Source organism: Schistocerca americana, chromosome 4, assembly GCF_021461395.2.
Source record: "Schistocerca americana isolate TAMUIC-IGC-003095 chromosome 4, iqSchAmer2.1, whole genome shotgun sequence".
Lineage (NCBI taxonomy): Eukaryota > Metazoa > Arthropoda > Insecta > Orthoptera > Acrididae > Schistocerca > Schistocerca americana.
This window is the reverse complement of record NC_060122.1, coordinates 155,068,911-155,086,186: the sequence shown is the minus strand read 5'-3', so window position 1 is coordinate 155,086,186 and position 17,276 is coordinate 155,068,911. Positions and strand designations below refer to the sequence as shown.

Genomic DNA, 17,276 nt, shown 5'->3' with positions numbered 1-17,276 from the left:
AAACAGCGTATGTTTTAATTCATGGTCCTCATTTTTCACAAGTTTTGATGTACGTTGGTGATTTATAATTTCTGTAAAAGACAAATGTCTATTACAAAACCTGAATGAATTATAAACATTTTTACCTCAAAGGACAGCAGACGGTCAGTATGACCAGTGAGATATCTTTTACAGGTGAGATATTTTCTTATGTTTCATGTCTGTAAAGGTGCAAAAATGGATTTTTTTTATCCACTTAGCTTATTTTATTTCACTGTTATGATCACATTCTCTCCTCTCTCTGCATTTTACTTGATTTCGTGGAGGAGTGGACATGCTTTAGTTGCTGTTCTCTGTCAATACGCTGTTGTGCTCAATAGAAGTTTAGCGCTCCCCCTCATTATTATGGCGCACCAGTGTTTTCATTCGGATGAAGGATTACTGAATTGCATGAACAGCTTTAACAGAAGAAGATATTTTTGAATGTGATGAGGTGGATGATGAAGATTATAAAGTTGACACAGAATATCAACCCCTTGAAACAAAACAAGGCCAATCGTCAGACTCGCAAGATGAATTTTCAGAACAACATGCAAATAACTCAAAGCTCTCACTTTCGATTCTAGTGATACTACTAATTCCTACTTGCAGCCGAGGAAAACAACGGAAAAAAATCGCATCCATCTCAGCATTCAGAAGTGCAGAGACTGCAGCCGACAGAACAGTGTGGACTTTAACTGCACCAGGGCAAGCACCTGGAAAATTAGGGCATCACAATGTGTTACTAGAAACTCCTGGGCCACCACATAATGCTAATAGGGTGTTTCGCGAGTGTATGGCATGTGTCAATAGACAATAATATTCTAAAGAACATTAAAAAACTTCACAGAAATTAGACGCCAAGAAATTCTCAAGGACCACAAACGGATACTTGATATTGCCCAATTAGAATATGCCATAGGTGTAATGTAGGCAAGTGAAGTGTATGGAGGAAAGACTTTCCCCCTGAAACTTCTGTGGTTCCAAGTGTAGGGACCGCCATTTTTTTCTCATGCTGTGGGAAGAAATAAGTTCACAGAAGCCATGCTATTTTCAAGTCTGATGACAAGCACGCTTATGCCAAAAGACTCAAGACCGATGGCTTTGCGGCAGCTACTCCGATCAACAATTTATTTTTAGCTAACTGTATCCAGAACTATAAACCAGGTGCATTTATAGCTGTAGATGAGCAGCTCTATCCAAGCAGTGATCGGTGCTGCTATGCAGAACACATGAGTAATAAACCAGACAAATTTGGTTCGAAATTCTGCCTTGCAGGAGAGGCCAGTAGTAAATATATGGTGCATGGATTTCCTTACTTTGGTAAACAAAGTAAGAGACCCACTAATATACCTGTTGCAGAGCATGTTGTTACATATCTCACGCAACCTTACACTTCGAAAGGAAGAAATGTAACATATGACAATGTCTTCAGAGGCAAACACCTTGCACATCACCTGAAGCATAGCGACACAATCATGGTGGATACATTGAAGAAAACCTTAAGAGAAGTTCCTCCATCAGTGAAGAATGCTGCCGGATCTTTTTATGACTGGTAACACAAAAATTATTTCCAATCAGGCAAACACCAAGAAAAATGTTCTTCTACTGAGCACAATCCGCCAGTCAGTTGCAGTGGATGAACAATACACAGTAGGAACTCGCTGAAACTGTGGGCTTCTACAATTCCACTAAATTTGGAGCTCATATTCAGGACTGGATGTCTCATCTGCACACTGTCAAGTTTGGCTGCCGCAGATGGCCTATGCACATGTTTTTCAAAATATTACATCTTGCCTGGATCCTTTAGAGAGACAACAGGAGAAAAAGTTAGTTGGCAAATGTTTCTTTCCAAACTAACAGAAGAACTCTCCTTTGTGTATGTACAATCAAGGAAAGGACCTGTTCATACATTCACTGTGAACACTGAAATATGTAAGGTACTGGTACGGAAGATCTGCCATATAGGAGGATGCAAAAGTTTGAATAAAACTAAAAATCTGTGTGAGCAGTGCAAGAAGTTCATACGTAGTCCATGTGCTGGAAATGTTCAGTACATGTGTGCAAAGTGTTTTGACGAAGATAGTGGCCTTGACTGAAAGTATGTCACAGAGAAAAAAATGTTATTTTCTCATTATTGGTACAGCAATTTGTGTTCATCTTTCTTTCTTTTTGGTACTACATATATGTATATCACCTGTTGGGGCTTTGACCAAGTGCAAGTTGCTCAGATAAAAAAAATGTTAATACATTTATTTGCATTTGTAATTTTAGTTTAAATTGGTATTCTTTACTTCGATCTTTCTTATTTAATTAGATGCACTTTCTGTACAAGTTTTTAAGCATAACAAATTTGTACGACATGCATAATGCAGTACTGACCTATAAAGACAACCTGCTGAAGGTCGACCGAAGCATCCGGTCCCACGCGTCGACTTTGACCTGTGACGTAAGACTGTTGTGGTGTGACATCACGACGGCGCAGAATTTAGTTTGTGAGAGTGGCTTGTTTGTCGGTGTTGTTTTGATGTGATCGGTGGCGCTCTCTGGTGGTATGTTAGGTGATGTTTTTGGTTTAGTTTGCGCGTGGGGCGTGTTTATAGGTGGCGTATTGTTGCGGTCAGTGGTTCTCTCTGGAGGTGTGTTTATGGGTAGCGTGTTATGTAGCATCTGGGGTTCATTTGCATGATAACATTGCACGTGTGTGGTATTGAGACTGTGCTTTTAGCGGAATACTTTTCAGTGATTGGACAATTTTAGTTCTGTTATTTTGACGTTATTGTAGTTTTTTTCTTGTGTGAATTTTGGTAAATTGCTTTTTTATGTCTTTGGTAGGTATGGATATGACTGACAAGGTCAACAGTTTTTGGTTGTCAGCGATGACAGGGGACAGTGCGTTGTCTCTAATAAAATTTCTTCAACTATTTGGATTTTTGGATGAAGTCGTGAAGTGTTCAGTATGTCGTGAACAAATGAGGCTTACTAAAGTTCCAGCGTCTCGGACCAGGGATGGCTGTATGTGGAGATGTCGTAAGGATAACAGGTCAAGGGAAGTGTTCAATTCCAATTTGCTGTTTTTTGAGGTAGTGATGATTATGGACATGGTTGTAGTTTTGGGTTTTATGATTTGATAGCGGTAGTTTCTGTTGACCTACATAGGTCAAGGGAAGTGTCCGGCTCCAGAGTGTGGTGTCACCGCCACACACCACACTTGCTAGGTGGTAGCCTTTAAATCGGCCGCGGTCCGTTAGTATACGTCGGACCCGCGTGTCGCCACTGTCAGTGATTGCAGATCGAGCGCCGCCACACAGCAGGTCTAGAGAGACGTCCTAGCACTCGCCCCAGTTGTACAGCCGACTTTGCTAGCGATGCTACACTGACAAATACGCTCTCATTTGCCGAGACGATAGTTAGCATAGCCTTCAGCTACGTCATTTACTACGACCTAGCAAGGCACCATTACCAGTTTATATTGAGATTATGATTCTGTATCATCAAGAGCGATGTTCTACAATTATGGATTAAAGTTAAGTATTACAGCAAGTGCGTCCGTTTTTCTAAGTTCTCATTTCCTTGTAATGTTCCAGACCTCATGCCAGCCTGCGTGAGCTTAACGCGTGCCTTGCGGCTACCGGTCATAGTGGATTGACTGTCTGGCCAGTCCACTACACAGAGGATATTGTGTTTAGTGGAATTTGGGGAGTTTTGTGTTGTTTTTTTTCGTCACTTTGTGTGGTTTGGTATGGTGGTGTGTGTCTAAATTTGTTTATATTTACTTTGTCTCCACCCAAAACCCCCAATTTCCCACACTTGTCCTGTTAGTTTCATTAGGTTTTTTGTGGAACGTGTGTGCGTGTTGGTTTTTCAATGTATTTTCGTGTTTGTGGTCATGTTTACGTAATGACGTCATAGGCGCCATATTGGAGTCGTAGTGTATGGTCATTTCCGCCATATTTGTGATGTGATGGGTCAAAGCAGATGAGTGGAAACAGACGCTTCTGTATTTCCCCTGCTGATATAACTTAAGCACATTGTAAATCGTGGCCTGGAGAGTTACATGTCTAGTAAATGGATAAAGGCGACCCACCATGGTTTAATAATGAAATTCGTAAGATGCTGAGGAAGCAGACGCTGTTGCACTCTAGGTTCAAAAGGGGATGCACAAACGACAACAAGCGAAGGTTAGTAGAGATTCATGCGTCTGTGAAAAGATCCATGTGCAAAGCATAGACCAACTATCACTGTCACGCCTTAGCAAAATAAGTGGCAGACAATCTGCTTACATTCAGTCCCTTGTTGACCAGTCTGGTGAGGCAGTTGAAGATAGCAAAATGAAAGCCAAAGTTTTAAATTTCACATTCAAGAAATCGTTCACACAGGAAAACAGTACAAACATAACATCATTTGACCATCTGACAGACTCCCACATGGATGAGATACAAATGAGTATACCTGGCGTAGAAAAGATACATAAAGATTTGAAAATAAATAACTCACCACGTTTGGATGGAATTCCAGTTTGATTTTACAAAGAGTACTTTACGGCATTGGCTCTTATCGAGCTCGGATTTATCACGAATCTCTCACCCAGCAAAAAGGCCCAAGCAATTGTAAAAAAGTGAAAGTGACTTTAGTATATAAGAAAGGTAAAAGAACAGCCCCACAAAATGACTGACCAATATCCCTAATTTCTGTTTGCTGCACAATCTTTGAACACATTTTCAGTTCAAATATAATAAACTTCCTTGAGGCTAAGCAGCTTATGTCTACAAATCAGCACGGTTTCAGAAAGCACTGCTCGTGTGAAACTCAGCTTGCCCTTTTCACACACGATATACTGAGAACTATGGATGAAGGGCAACAGGCAGAGTCCGTATTCCTAGATTTCCGGAAAGCCTTTGACACGGTGCCCCACTGCAGTCTGTTAACAAACATATGAGCATATGGAATAAGTCCACAGATATGTGAGTGGTTCGAAGACTTCTTAAATAATAGAACCCAGTATGTTGTCCTCGATGGCGAGTGTTCTCCAGAGACAAGGGTATTGTCAGGAGTGCCCCAGTAAAGTGTGATAGGACAGCTGTTGTTCTCTATATATATAAATGATTTGGCAGGTAGGGTGGGCAGCAGTCTGTGACTGTTTGCTGATGATGCCGTGGTGCACAGGAAGGTATTGAAGTTGTGTGACTATAGGAAGATAAAAGATGACTTACACAAAATTTCCAGTTGGTATGATGAATGGCAGCTAGCTCTAAAGTTGCAAAAATGTAAGTTAATTCAAATGAGCAGGTAGAACAATCCTGTAATGTTTGGACACAGTATTACTAGTGTCCAGCTTGACACAGTCAAGTCATTTAAATATCTGGGCGTAACATTGCAAAGCAATATGAGGTGGAACGAACATGTGAAAACTGTGGTAAGGAAGGCAAATGGTCGATTTCAGATTATTGGGAGAATTTTAGGAAAGAGACCACATATAGGATGCTGGTGAGACCTATTCTTTGGGATCCGTACCACCACATCGGATTGAAGGAAGACGTAGAAGCAATTCAGAGGAGTGCTGGTAGAATTGTTACCAGTAGGTTTGAACAAAACTTAAGTGCTACAAAGATGCTTCAGGAACTCAACTGGCAATCCATGGAGGGAAGGCATTGTTCTTTTCAGGAAAAACTATTGACAAAATTGAGAGAAACACCATTTGAAGCTGACTGCCAAACAATTCTGCTCCCGCCAACATACATTGCACATAAGGACCATGAAGAGGTGATACAAGAAATTAGGGCTCCTACGGAAGCATACAGACAGTTGTTTTTCCCTCACTCTATTTGTGAGTACAGGGTACCCTCCACCATGCACCTTACGGTGGGTTGCTGAATACCGATGTAGATGTAAAACTGAAAGCAAAAAAGAAAAAGTTAAACGGTCAGAATAGCAGTCCTAGATAGTTCGCTAATGCCGGTCCTCCTAGTCTTAAGATTCTTCCTATGAATCTCAGTCTGGCCTCTGCTTTCCTCTATATTTGTATTATGTGGTCATTCCATTTCAGGTCACTCTGGATATCTACTCCTAGAAAATTTACAGTACATACTGCTTTCAGCAACTTGTCATCAACAGTGTAATTGTATGGTAGTGGATTTCTTTTCCTATGTATGTGCTGAATGTCACCTTTTTTTATTATTATTTTATATATATATATATATATATATATATATATATATATTCAGTCTGCTGCCAGAGCCTACAGCACTCATGACTCCTCTGCAGGTCATTCTCCAAATCGTTTCTGGTTTCTTACAGACAACCGTATTACCCGTGAACAATCTTAAGGAGTTTCCAACAGTTTATTCTAGACCATTTATGTACACTGGAAACAGTAACAGTTCTGTCACCCTTCCTTGGGGAACTCCAGAAATCACCTTTAAGGTCTATTGGTTTTGTTCCATTAAGAATGACATGTCAAGTTCTATCTGCAAGGTAGTCTTGAATCCAGTCACAAATCTGGTTCGATACTCAGTGAACTCTTCTTCCCCCTCCCCCCCCCCCCCCCCCCCACTAAACAGCAATGCAAGACTATGCTTTCCTGTAGTCATGGAACATGACATCAACTTGAGTGCTGTTGTCTATACTGCTATGGACCTCATGGAAGAACAGAGCAGCTTTTTAGATTATGTTTTAGAGAAAACAATGACTGTGCTTCAGCTAAACTTATTGGCAGCCATTTTGACTAATTTAATATGGAAGAGTCATACTGACAACATCTGGACTATGTTAGCATGTGTTACATATATACTAGGTAAACTTCAGTCATGTTTTAGTGATAAGCTGTAGTTCAATGCATACTATCCCTTCTTCCACACCCATTTGACCTACCCTATCTTGTTATGAGGGAATTCCCACAAGGCAAAGAAAGTTCTTATATGTCAAAAGCAGGCAATCAGATGCATCCATGGAGTCAGAAATAATGAGTCTTTTAGTCTGTATTTTAGAAAACTTAAAAAAAAACAGACATTTATGCACCTGTTTTTACTATGCTGTCTAACACATCCAAAAGAAAACCAACACAGTCATAAACTATGATAAACCGTCCATCAACATGACACACACCTAAAACAGCATATCGACATCACAATTACTACACTGAAGACAACTCTAAATAGTTACAAATAAAGGGGTGTAAAACTATTGTGCATGGTGCCAGTACAGGCACACAATATGTCACTGAGTATGTTCAAAAACGTCACACACAAATGGCTTGGAGGGAATGCAGTTTATACACTGAAGAGTTCAAAATGTGCCATAAAGACCACCTTAAACACTAATACTGTTTCACTTGCACTTACGTAAAGGAATATATTGGCAATACTATGTACAGTACGAACGTCAATTCTGCAGTTAGACAGTAATGATCTAAACTTTTACACCATGTATGTTGTTGGCTTAATTCTATATATGTAGGCGTTTATGTATACCAAAGACGACATCAGTTGCATTTTAATGCTTAAACGTGGATAATAGTCAATACATAAATAAATAAAGGTAGGCTACATCCAGTAACCACTTACTACACTAGGATCTAGTCAAGATATTAGGATTTAATGAAATGTTCATTCTTGTGTGTCAATTTTCTCTCCAAACAGTCAGACTTACACCCGTAAACAAACATCTAATCAATATCATCATTTAAAATAAAGGGAAATGGTGTTGGTTTTCCTTCAACAAAACTGAACTGGAACATAAATTTTTCGAAAGTGGCAATACCACGGCAAACAGGACTCCTCAAAATCAAATGCCACTGTACTACTGAAAATTCTAAAGATACAAATAAATACCACACATTGTAACGACTCACTTTCCATTTATTGGTGTTTTCCTGTGACATCTTCTGTTTCTTTTTCGGAGAGTGCGTAGTGGCTGACTCTTCCGTCATCCTTCGATGTTTGCCATACAAACAACTGTCAGCACTACAAATTCGTAAAAAAGCACGACTTGCGGACTTATACAACAGTTTAATTTCTTACTAAAAGGTTCTGTTACACTCCCTATCTCTCATGCTATCTACATCCTAATGTTTTTAAGGTTTTTGTTTACAAATTACATGAACTACGCAAAGAACTTCCACAAGAGCTATGTTGTCCCTTACTGTGACAAGGAAACTGGAGCTCCAAAAACGGGAAAGCCCTCTGAAGCCTTTAAGGGAAAGAGAATTACAAACAGAAATAAAGTATTATTACATAATTTTACAAAATTGGTAGGATTAGAATACACAAGTTATTCTTCGGTAAGTTTATTGTAGCCATACATGGTTATTAAAACGAGCTATATTCGAAATTGAAGTGATGCCATTTATCGCCGAGGGCTCGCACAGTACGCCACAAACTCTGTGGTGGAAAAGTTTTCAATGTGCCCTCAGAGCCTATAAATATAATAGTAAGAATGCATTAGTTTCGCATGAGACAGCGCACAGCGGTGACACCTAGCAACTGGAACTGATATCTATATTTTGATCGCATGCTAGCGCTAAATACACGCATGAAATGAAGTACGAGATGTCTTGGATATGGCTCTCATACGTAAAGTAATGAGCAGAAGAAGGCATTTAAAGAATCATAAGTTGGGACTCTTGGTATAAAGAAAATATTTTTGCTGTGGAATAAACAATTTTATTCGTCAGATAACTGAATGTGAGACTGTATCACTACTTACAATTGACGTCTTACAAAAGTTATTGCATCACACATGCATTATTTTTGGCAGTTTGATATGTCTTGCGGGTCTTGCCTTTCAAATGACAAGCACAGAGGTGCTTATACCTGTGTATTTGTCCTTTGCCACGTGTGTCCTTGTAATATAATTGTAGTTTTCTTTTGAGTACTCTGACCAATAATTGTCACAGGAACCCGCAGAGATTAAAGGAAAATTAGACTAAATAATGACCACGTCTTTAACAGAAAATCCAGTCATTGAAGGCAGGTACCCTAGGAATCCTGTGTCACTCTTCTGGCAAAAAGACATTTAAAATTAAACCTTTCATTTAATTCTGACCACAAGGGCTTTAGAGAAGTGATGTTATCAGTTCAACCTTGAACCCACCGTGGATTTTATTCCATTATTAAGCACAAATAGCTGCTTTAAATTTTCCCTAATATCCTACAGTTTCTGTAAATGTTTAGAACCACTGATAAGTGGGTTTCTATACTGTTTGGTACTGCTACATTTTGATCAACTGAAAGTATCAAATAAGTTATAAGACATTTCAGTAAATCAGATGTAACAGCAGCTGAGGGTGGCAAAGAACCAAATCTCATATGTACTTGAATACCACAAGCAACAGACTGACTTAGGGTTCTCACTGTAAAACACACCCTCATTGGTGAGAATAGGTTGAGTGTGTTGCATAGTTTTGTGAGCTTGGGGCCAAGTCTAGGTATAACTACTGAGTCTTTTTAATTAAATTCTCCTATGTCAGTCCAGCTACAGACTTTTCCTTTCCACTAAAAGTCGTATTTCATGAGATTATTTCTCAGTGACTTGAGTAAGTGGAGAGTATCATAGAAAAAAATACATTTTCTCCATTCACTTCAATAGATTTTCTGAGCTATTCACTAAGAGTTTTCACATTTTTACATTACTTGTACCTTGCTCACAAACTACAGTGTAAGGTATTACACCACTACCCTGAGTTTGAACCAAAATGTTTATCAACATATCTTTTATTATTTCCCCTGACATGACTTCTCAGGACAAATAATAATCAATTATCTGCTTAAAATTGACCATCACTAACATGGCTTCGTCACATAACTGGCGCTCTGTTAACTTTGAATCCCTACAAATTTCTACACCAGTGTCTCCTAAAACCTTCGAATAAGTCTTTTTGTGCACTGTAGATCAACAGTGACATTTCATCAAATACTACTGATACTTTTTTCCCCTCTAGTTTCATTTTTTTCAGCTTTCAGTTGTAACAGAACAAGCACTAAGTTATTAATACCTACTTTAACCTCTTAAGTTTGCAACCAGATCCTCACTGTTCTTGGAGTAGCAAAAACCTGTACAATTTTGGTGAACACAAAGCAAAGCTCCTGTCTTGTTCTGTATACCTCCATCCCTTAGGTTTCCTGTTTTTCATAAAATCCTGTAGATTGATAAACTTGCTTGTCACATCATGAGAAACATTGCTTTTAGCAGTGCTTCACTTCATTACTTTGCATTTTAAAATACACCACCTGGATCTCAGAGCACGAATCACTCCTTTCTGTCTCAATATTCTTTTCTGCAACATTCTACACTTTAAAATTAATGGAAACATTTTGAACACTTTTTTTCCTGAACGTTAGGGACTGATTCTTGTTGCTCCACTTCCTCTTCTCGCTTTCTCTCCTTTGGACTTGGTCTGAAATTACTTTCCTTTCTATTGGGCAAAACTGACGGAACAGAGCCAGGCCAAATACTCAAACGAGGAGTAAAGAATGTTATATGTAACAGCAGTACTGTAACAAATCACTGGACCAGTGTTAAATATGGCCGTTTTATTGCTTTACAATCAGTTCTTACTCTTAGCTTAGTAAATTCTCGTTCCTGAAGCCCTTTTATACAAAATGACCCCTATTTAAATGCTCTGGCCCTTCTTTTCTAAATATTTCATCAAGATTTGCCCTCATACCACGAATAACCACTATTTATATCTAAATATATCAAAACCCAAGTTAGAAATAATAAGTTTCTCAATTGTAATAAGTACAACTAACTCACTGAAAGACAAACTTTACACTAATACTTTCATTTCTTTTTTTATCAGGAATCTGTAGAGAGACTTTCCATCACTTTGTTGCACGTAATTATTGCAATCATTGTAAGATGGCAAGAACTATGCCCCTTCCATGAAGTCATTAAAGATCACCTAACTCACGTTGAGCGAACAGTAGGGCTGAACAAAATGACTGACAAGGCACAATGCATCTTGTAGAGGGTATAGTATGGATGTAGTGGAATAATTAAAGTCGGGTGATGGTTTTAAAGTAATTCACATGACATGAAAACTTTGTGGAAACGATTCGATTTACTGGACAGTAGTTTACCTCAAAGAAGTATATAGAATTGACTGTGGCCGGATGGGGAACGGCGAAGGGAAGCGACAATAGGCAGCTTAGGGTAGCTCAAGCTCTGAGAAAGCAGTAACGCAGCGCGGCCTCCAGCCACCTTAAGATGAGTGACAGCATGGGTGGTTGACCTGGACCCCATGCTGATGTACTGGGAAACAGATGGAGAACTTTACACCTGTTGATACACGTCCGTCATCCCGTTTTCTGTGAAACATGCGAGAAAGCCACGCAAAGCTACGGTGGAGCGGTCAACAGAGGACAAAATATGTGTGTTAATGACTATAGCAACTTCACGGTGAATTCACAGTCCCCAGAGCCTGAAGTAAATCAGGTGAAGAGCGACAGCATGAAATATGCCGGCCTCCAATGGGAACATAGGACCAAGGAATTTGAAGTACTCTCCTGGGAGTCAGAATTCCGAAAAACTTGGTGTTTGTGCAGACGCTAACCTTGATGGGTGGCCTGGGAGGAGCTATATAGCAGAAGTTGAGAAGAAGGGAAATTTTGTGGGAATTTTTTCACTTCCCAGAGCAGGCATTGGTCAGCACTGGGAAGCGACACATAATTAACGCAACTTGCGCTGCAATTCGCGGTAGTGATTTTGCTGGAGGGGAAACCGAGGTGAAGAGCGGACTGTGAGAAGTCTCCATAGAAGTTTTCCCTTCCGAGCTTGCCTAGAGTGCGGACGTGGCATTCTTGCCTGAGAAAGAGTGAGCATCTCTGCAGTTTAGGACTTAGCAAAGGGAACGATTGAGCTTGGAGATAGGAAGTTTTGGTTCAGCTATGTACTGAACAAGATAGGTAGGAGTGAATAGACAAGCGCAGCCTTGCAGCACCACAAGGTCGGCCGACGTCCACACAACGACGACGCTCTGCCACGCTGAATTCGGTGATATTGCGCCCGCTCTGGCCACTGATTAATTTGTTGGATCACGTCGGCAAAGTTTCCATGAGGGCTTCATGGGCCGTGTATTGTAGAATTCTTCTTGCACTTCACATTACGCCTGGGTCAGTCAATAGGAATTACTTTTGATTTATCGCACTTTACTCCACGCAAATGCAATTTATTACCACTGCCTGTTAGGAAAGTCATGTAATGTGATGATTGAAGGTCGTGAGTTAAAATAAATCTGTGCTAATCGACTGCATCTTTTTTCAATCAAGTAGTTGAAATCCCAAGTCACTTTCTTAGTTGATTTTACGTTCAACATTTGCATCTGGTGTTCAATAGCTGAATATAACATCAATGTGCACCCCTTTTTAATTAAAAGGGATCAATTCTGAATCAATTAATGTCAACACTGCCACCGCAGTTCAATCAGAAGTCACAGGACCTTATTACTTTCTTTGCATTATCCGATATTGCGGCAGTTTTGCACTCTCTATTGATCTGTTAGTCAATTACCTGGGGTGAACACACACCAAAACCAGATAAGTGGCGGGTGGGGTGTTACATATGGCTGACCCATGCCAGGATACGATAATTCGGGATTTGCTAGGAAGTAGTCTTAAAAATGGGAATTTTTCCACGTGATCCATTGCTTAGCCATTTTTAATTGAAAAGCGGGTAGCAGTAGTTACAATAAGTTACATTGTCTTCTTCATGTGCAGTCCATTCAAATTGACATTTATAAGTGCCTCTGCATTGAATTTGTGAGTTGTTAGAGTACTTATGATGCGCAGTGCCGTAATCAGCCGATGCTGAGCACACAGAACACAATCATTGGTACTACCCTTTTTGGGGGAATTCTTTTTGAACTGTTTGTCGGGCTATTGCTCACACCGAGTGTATCAATTTGTGTCCTGATATATGTTTTGTGTTATCTAATTACTGAGTGTGAGGGGTACCTGGGTTTTGAGTTTTCGTGTAACATAAAAGTGCAAATGATAACGAGGGGAAAAGCCAAGACAACGGCAGAATATAATCAGACTGTTACTCGGCAGAACATTGGTGATAGTAGGGAAAGCTCTACCGATGAGCGTGACGAACGCGAGTTGCAACTTCCTTACAACTGCGTCTCATGACTGGTTTAGTCCGCTGAATGGCAAGGACGTTGATTCAGGCAGTGATACTGAGGGCTCGGGGGACGCAGGGAGTACAGGATTAATCCATAAGTATGGAAGATCCGGCCTAAGAAGCCAGAGTGTGTTGGAACAAAATGGTGTCTGACGATTATCAAACGATTCATTCACAAGTGATCTGACGGGGGCGCGGAGACGGTACTTGTCTAGATATCGGAGAGTCCCTCAGAGAAGATTCGCATTTTCAACCACAAAAGGACGAGGATCAAAATGCGGCTACTCTCAAAAACATTATGGACCTGTTGCAACAGATGCAAACGGTGAACTTAGAGCAGAGCGCCAACCTTAATACTGAAATTAAAAAGGCGAATTCGGAACTGAAAGAGAACCTTAATGCCGAAATTAAAAAGCCGAATTCGGAGTTGAAAGAGCAAGTACAAGGGGAGGTAAAGAATCTCGGCGTCAAAATAGAGAAAGAGATTGCCATCATCAAACGAACGGCAACTGAAGCCAAAGTAATTGCGAAAGGTGCAAGGAAAATAGCGAGAGAAACTCGGAACTCCACGCAAAGCACAGCAAAAGTAGGAAAGGTCATGTTATCAAGGCTACAAAGCCGGATAGAACGTGTTGAAGAAAAGCAACAAGAGCAACCGGACATAGGGCCTAACGAGATGTTGAAAGAGGAGGTGGCGATGTTAAAAAGAAATTTTAGAGGGCGATGTAAAACGTCTCATTACAGAGACATCAGGAAAGGAGAAGGGTGTAATTACTGCATCGACTGAACCGTCACTTGCCAGAACACAGATAACTGCTTCATGGTGTGACAAAGTTGACACTATAAGCAACGGAAGCCACACCTTCATTCACAGCTCTGAGGCAACGACCGAGGTAAACAAGGACAGTGCGCAGCAGTCCAGTGAGCATAATTGCTGTCAGCTGATTACATGTACCGAACAACTGTCGAACATATAGAGGGAGAGAGATGCCGATAGCGTGTCGGAACGAATTAGTCCACGTCCCGAAGTTCATTCGAATCGTAAGAACGGTCGAAATGATAACTGGAATGATGACCGGTTTGACTACAAGCATTTTATATCAGTCCGAAAGTTCCATCACTACAAGGACGAAGGTAATAGCTTGCATCCAAAAACTTTTATGGGACAATTCGAGTTATCTTTGCCTCCACACTGGCCATTGATGTACCAGTTGGATTTTGTGTGCTCCCATATGGAGGGCGCGACCGCTGAGTACATGAGAAATGTAGCGAAGGCGAGCGTCTCGTTCGAAGAATTCAAAAATGCCTTCTTGGGCAAGTCTTGGTCTAAAGAAACCCAAGAAAGGATCAAACAAGAAATTATGATGTCCAGGGATATGGAAGGGGCCTCTCAGCTGTTTCCTTGTGGTAGGCGTTGCAAATTCTGCGATTGCCCTCATCTGCTCTGGGTCTGGCATAATGTCTTCCCCTGAGGTGACACGACCAAAAAAAGTACTTGTCTTCCTCCAAAACAGGACTTTTTTATATTTACCGTCACCCCATGTTTTCTTAATTTGGAGATCACTTCTCCTAAAAGATTGTTGTGAGATTCCCATGTCTTTTCCGCAATGAGGATATAATCAACGTAACATGTTATTCTCTCCCTTAACCCCTCATCCAAAATTGTTCCTAATCCTCTTATAAATGCTGCAGACGAAATACACTCCTGGAAATGGAAAAAAGAACACATTGACACCGGTGTGTCAGACCCACCATACTTGCTCCGGACACTGCGAGAGGGCTGTACAAGCAATGATCACACGCACGGCACAGCGGACACACCAGGAACCGCGTTGTTGGACGTCGAATGGCGCTAGCTGCGCAGCATTTGTGCACCGCCGCCGTCAGTGTCAGCCAGTTTGCCGTGGCATACGGAGCTCCATCGCAGTCTTTAACACTGGTAGCATGCCGCGACAGCGTGGACGTGAACCATATGTGCAGTTGACGGACTTTGAGCGAGGGCGTATAGTGGGCATGCGGGAGGCCGGGTGGACGTACCGCCGAATTGCTCAACACGTGGGGCATGAGGTCTCCACAGTACATCGATGTTGTCGCCAGTGGTCGGCGGAAGGTGCATGTGCCCGTCGACCTGGGACCGGACCGCAGCGACGCACGGATGCACGCCAAGACCGTAGGATCCTACGCAGTGCCGTAGGGGACCGCACCGCCACTTCCCAGCAAATTAGGGACAATGTTGCTCCTGGGGTATCGGCGAGGACCATTCGCAACCGTCTCCATGAAGCTGGGCTACGGTCCCGCACACCGTTAGGCCGTCTTCCGCTCACGCCCCAACATCGTGCAGCCCGCCTCCAGTGGTGTCGCGACAGGCGTGAATGGAGGGACGAATGGAGACGTGTCGTCTTCAGCGATGAGAGTCGCTTCTGCCTTGGTGCCAATGATGGTCGTATGCGTGTTTGGCGCCGTGCAGGTGAGCGCCACAATCAGGACTGCATACGACCGAGGCACACAGGGCCAACACCCGGCATCATGGTGTGGGGAGCGATCTCCTACACTGGCCGCACACCACTGGTGATCGTCGAGGGGACACTGAATAGTGCACGGTACATCCAAACCGTCATCGAACCCATCGTTCTACCATTCCTAGACCGGCAAGGGAACTTGCTGTTCCAACAGGACAATGCACGTCCGCATGTATCCCGTGCCACCCAACGTGCTCTAGAAGGTGTAAGTCAACTACCCTGGCCAGCAAGATCTCCGGATCTGTCCCCCATTGAGCATGTTTGGGACTGGATGAAGCGTCGTCTCACACGGTCTGCACGTCCAGCACGAACGCTGGTCCAACTGAGGCGCCAGGTGGAAATGGCATGGCAAGCCGTTCCACAGGACTACATCCAGCATCTCTACGATCGTCTCCATGGGAGAATAGCAGCCTGCATTGCTGCGAAAGGTGGATATACACTGTACTAGTGCCGACATTGTGCATGCTCTGTTGCCTGTGTCTATGTGCCTGTGGTTCTGTCAGTGTGATCATGTGATGTATCTGACCCCAGGAATGTGTCAATAAAGTTTCCCCTTCCTGGGACAATGAATTCACGGTGTTCTTATTTCAATTTCCAGGAGTGTATTCAGGACAAAGGGGAGTCTCTTAAATTGATAGCATCTACCAAATGCGATGAACGCCGTGTATCTTCTACATTCTGGATCCAACTCGATTTGCCAGAAGCTGGATTTCAAATCCAGAGAGCAAAACACCGAAACTCCATGGAATTTCTGCAGCAACTCATCGAGCCTCTCGGGTCTGTTGGTTTCCAGAACTATGATCGTATTGATCTGCCGGGAATCTAACACAAGTCGAATTTCCCCGTTCCTTTTGTCTACGATCCTGAGGGGGCTGTTGTATTGTGACTTTGTTGGCTCTATCACATCCTCCCTCTGCATCCGCTGGAGTTCGATAAAAACACGATCTCGGTACGACCACGGAATCGGGTACGGCGGTACTCGAAACGGTTTGTGCCTCTTTACGTCAAATTTATATTGATAGCCCTTTATGGAGCCCGTCTTGGGGAGAAAAACTTCAATATTCCTTCTTAGCACATTGTCTAACCCTTCTTTGTCTGCGTCTCTTATGACCTTTATGCCCTGCAATTTCTTGCTTATTTCCTTATGTATTTCTACTAACTGTGCTTGTTTCGAAGTACTATCTCGATTGTCCTGTCCGCCGTCGGCTTCACCTGTTGACTCCTCCTGGTTTGGAAACTGTAGTCTGAGACAGCTCTTTTGTACATGCCCTGGGATTGCCTGTTCATCGAAACAAAGATGGATTTTGTCACCCTCTCCTAATGTGACTTCTCCTCGACCCAAATCGATTATGGCTTTGTTCGTTGATAGGAAATCCATACCAATGATAATATCGGTGGACAGTTTAGGAATGACAAAAAAATTAGCAGTCAGCTGATGTCCCTGACATTCGAATTCTAAACGTGTCTGTTGAGATGTTTCTGTACTCTTTCCAAGTAATGCACCCCTTACATTCGTCTTTTGTGTGGCAAGAGTCGGTGGGTTCAGCACATTCTTACATGTCTAAAATACCTCTTCTCAGCTCGCTGAAAGCTGGCTCCCACTATCAATTATAGCGGCCA

At 41.9% G+C, this 17,276-nt stretch overlaps 1 protein-coding gene across 1 annotated transcript in view; it reads right to left on the bottom strand.

Moving 5' to 3' along the window:
• The window catches only part of LOC124612879 (esterase OVCA2), a 47,497-nt gene extending 39,364 nt beyond the window's left edge, over positions 1-8,133 (bottom strand). The window contains exon 1 of the mRNA XM_047141325.1: positions 7,868-8,133. Within this exon, the coding sequence (XP_046997281.1) occupies positions 7,868-7,945 (78 nt within the window). The 5' untranslated portion in view covers positions 7,946-8,133. The remainder of the gene's footprint in view (positions 1-7,867) is intronic.
• Positions 8,134-17,276: the final 9,143 nt, after the last annotated feature.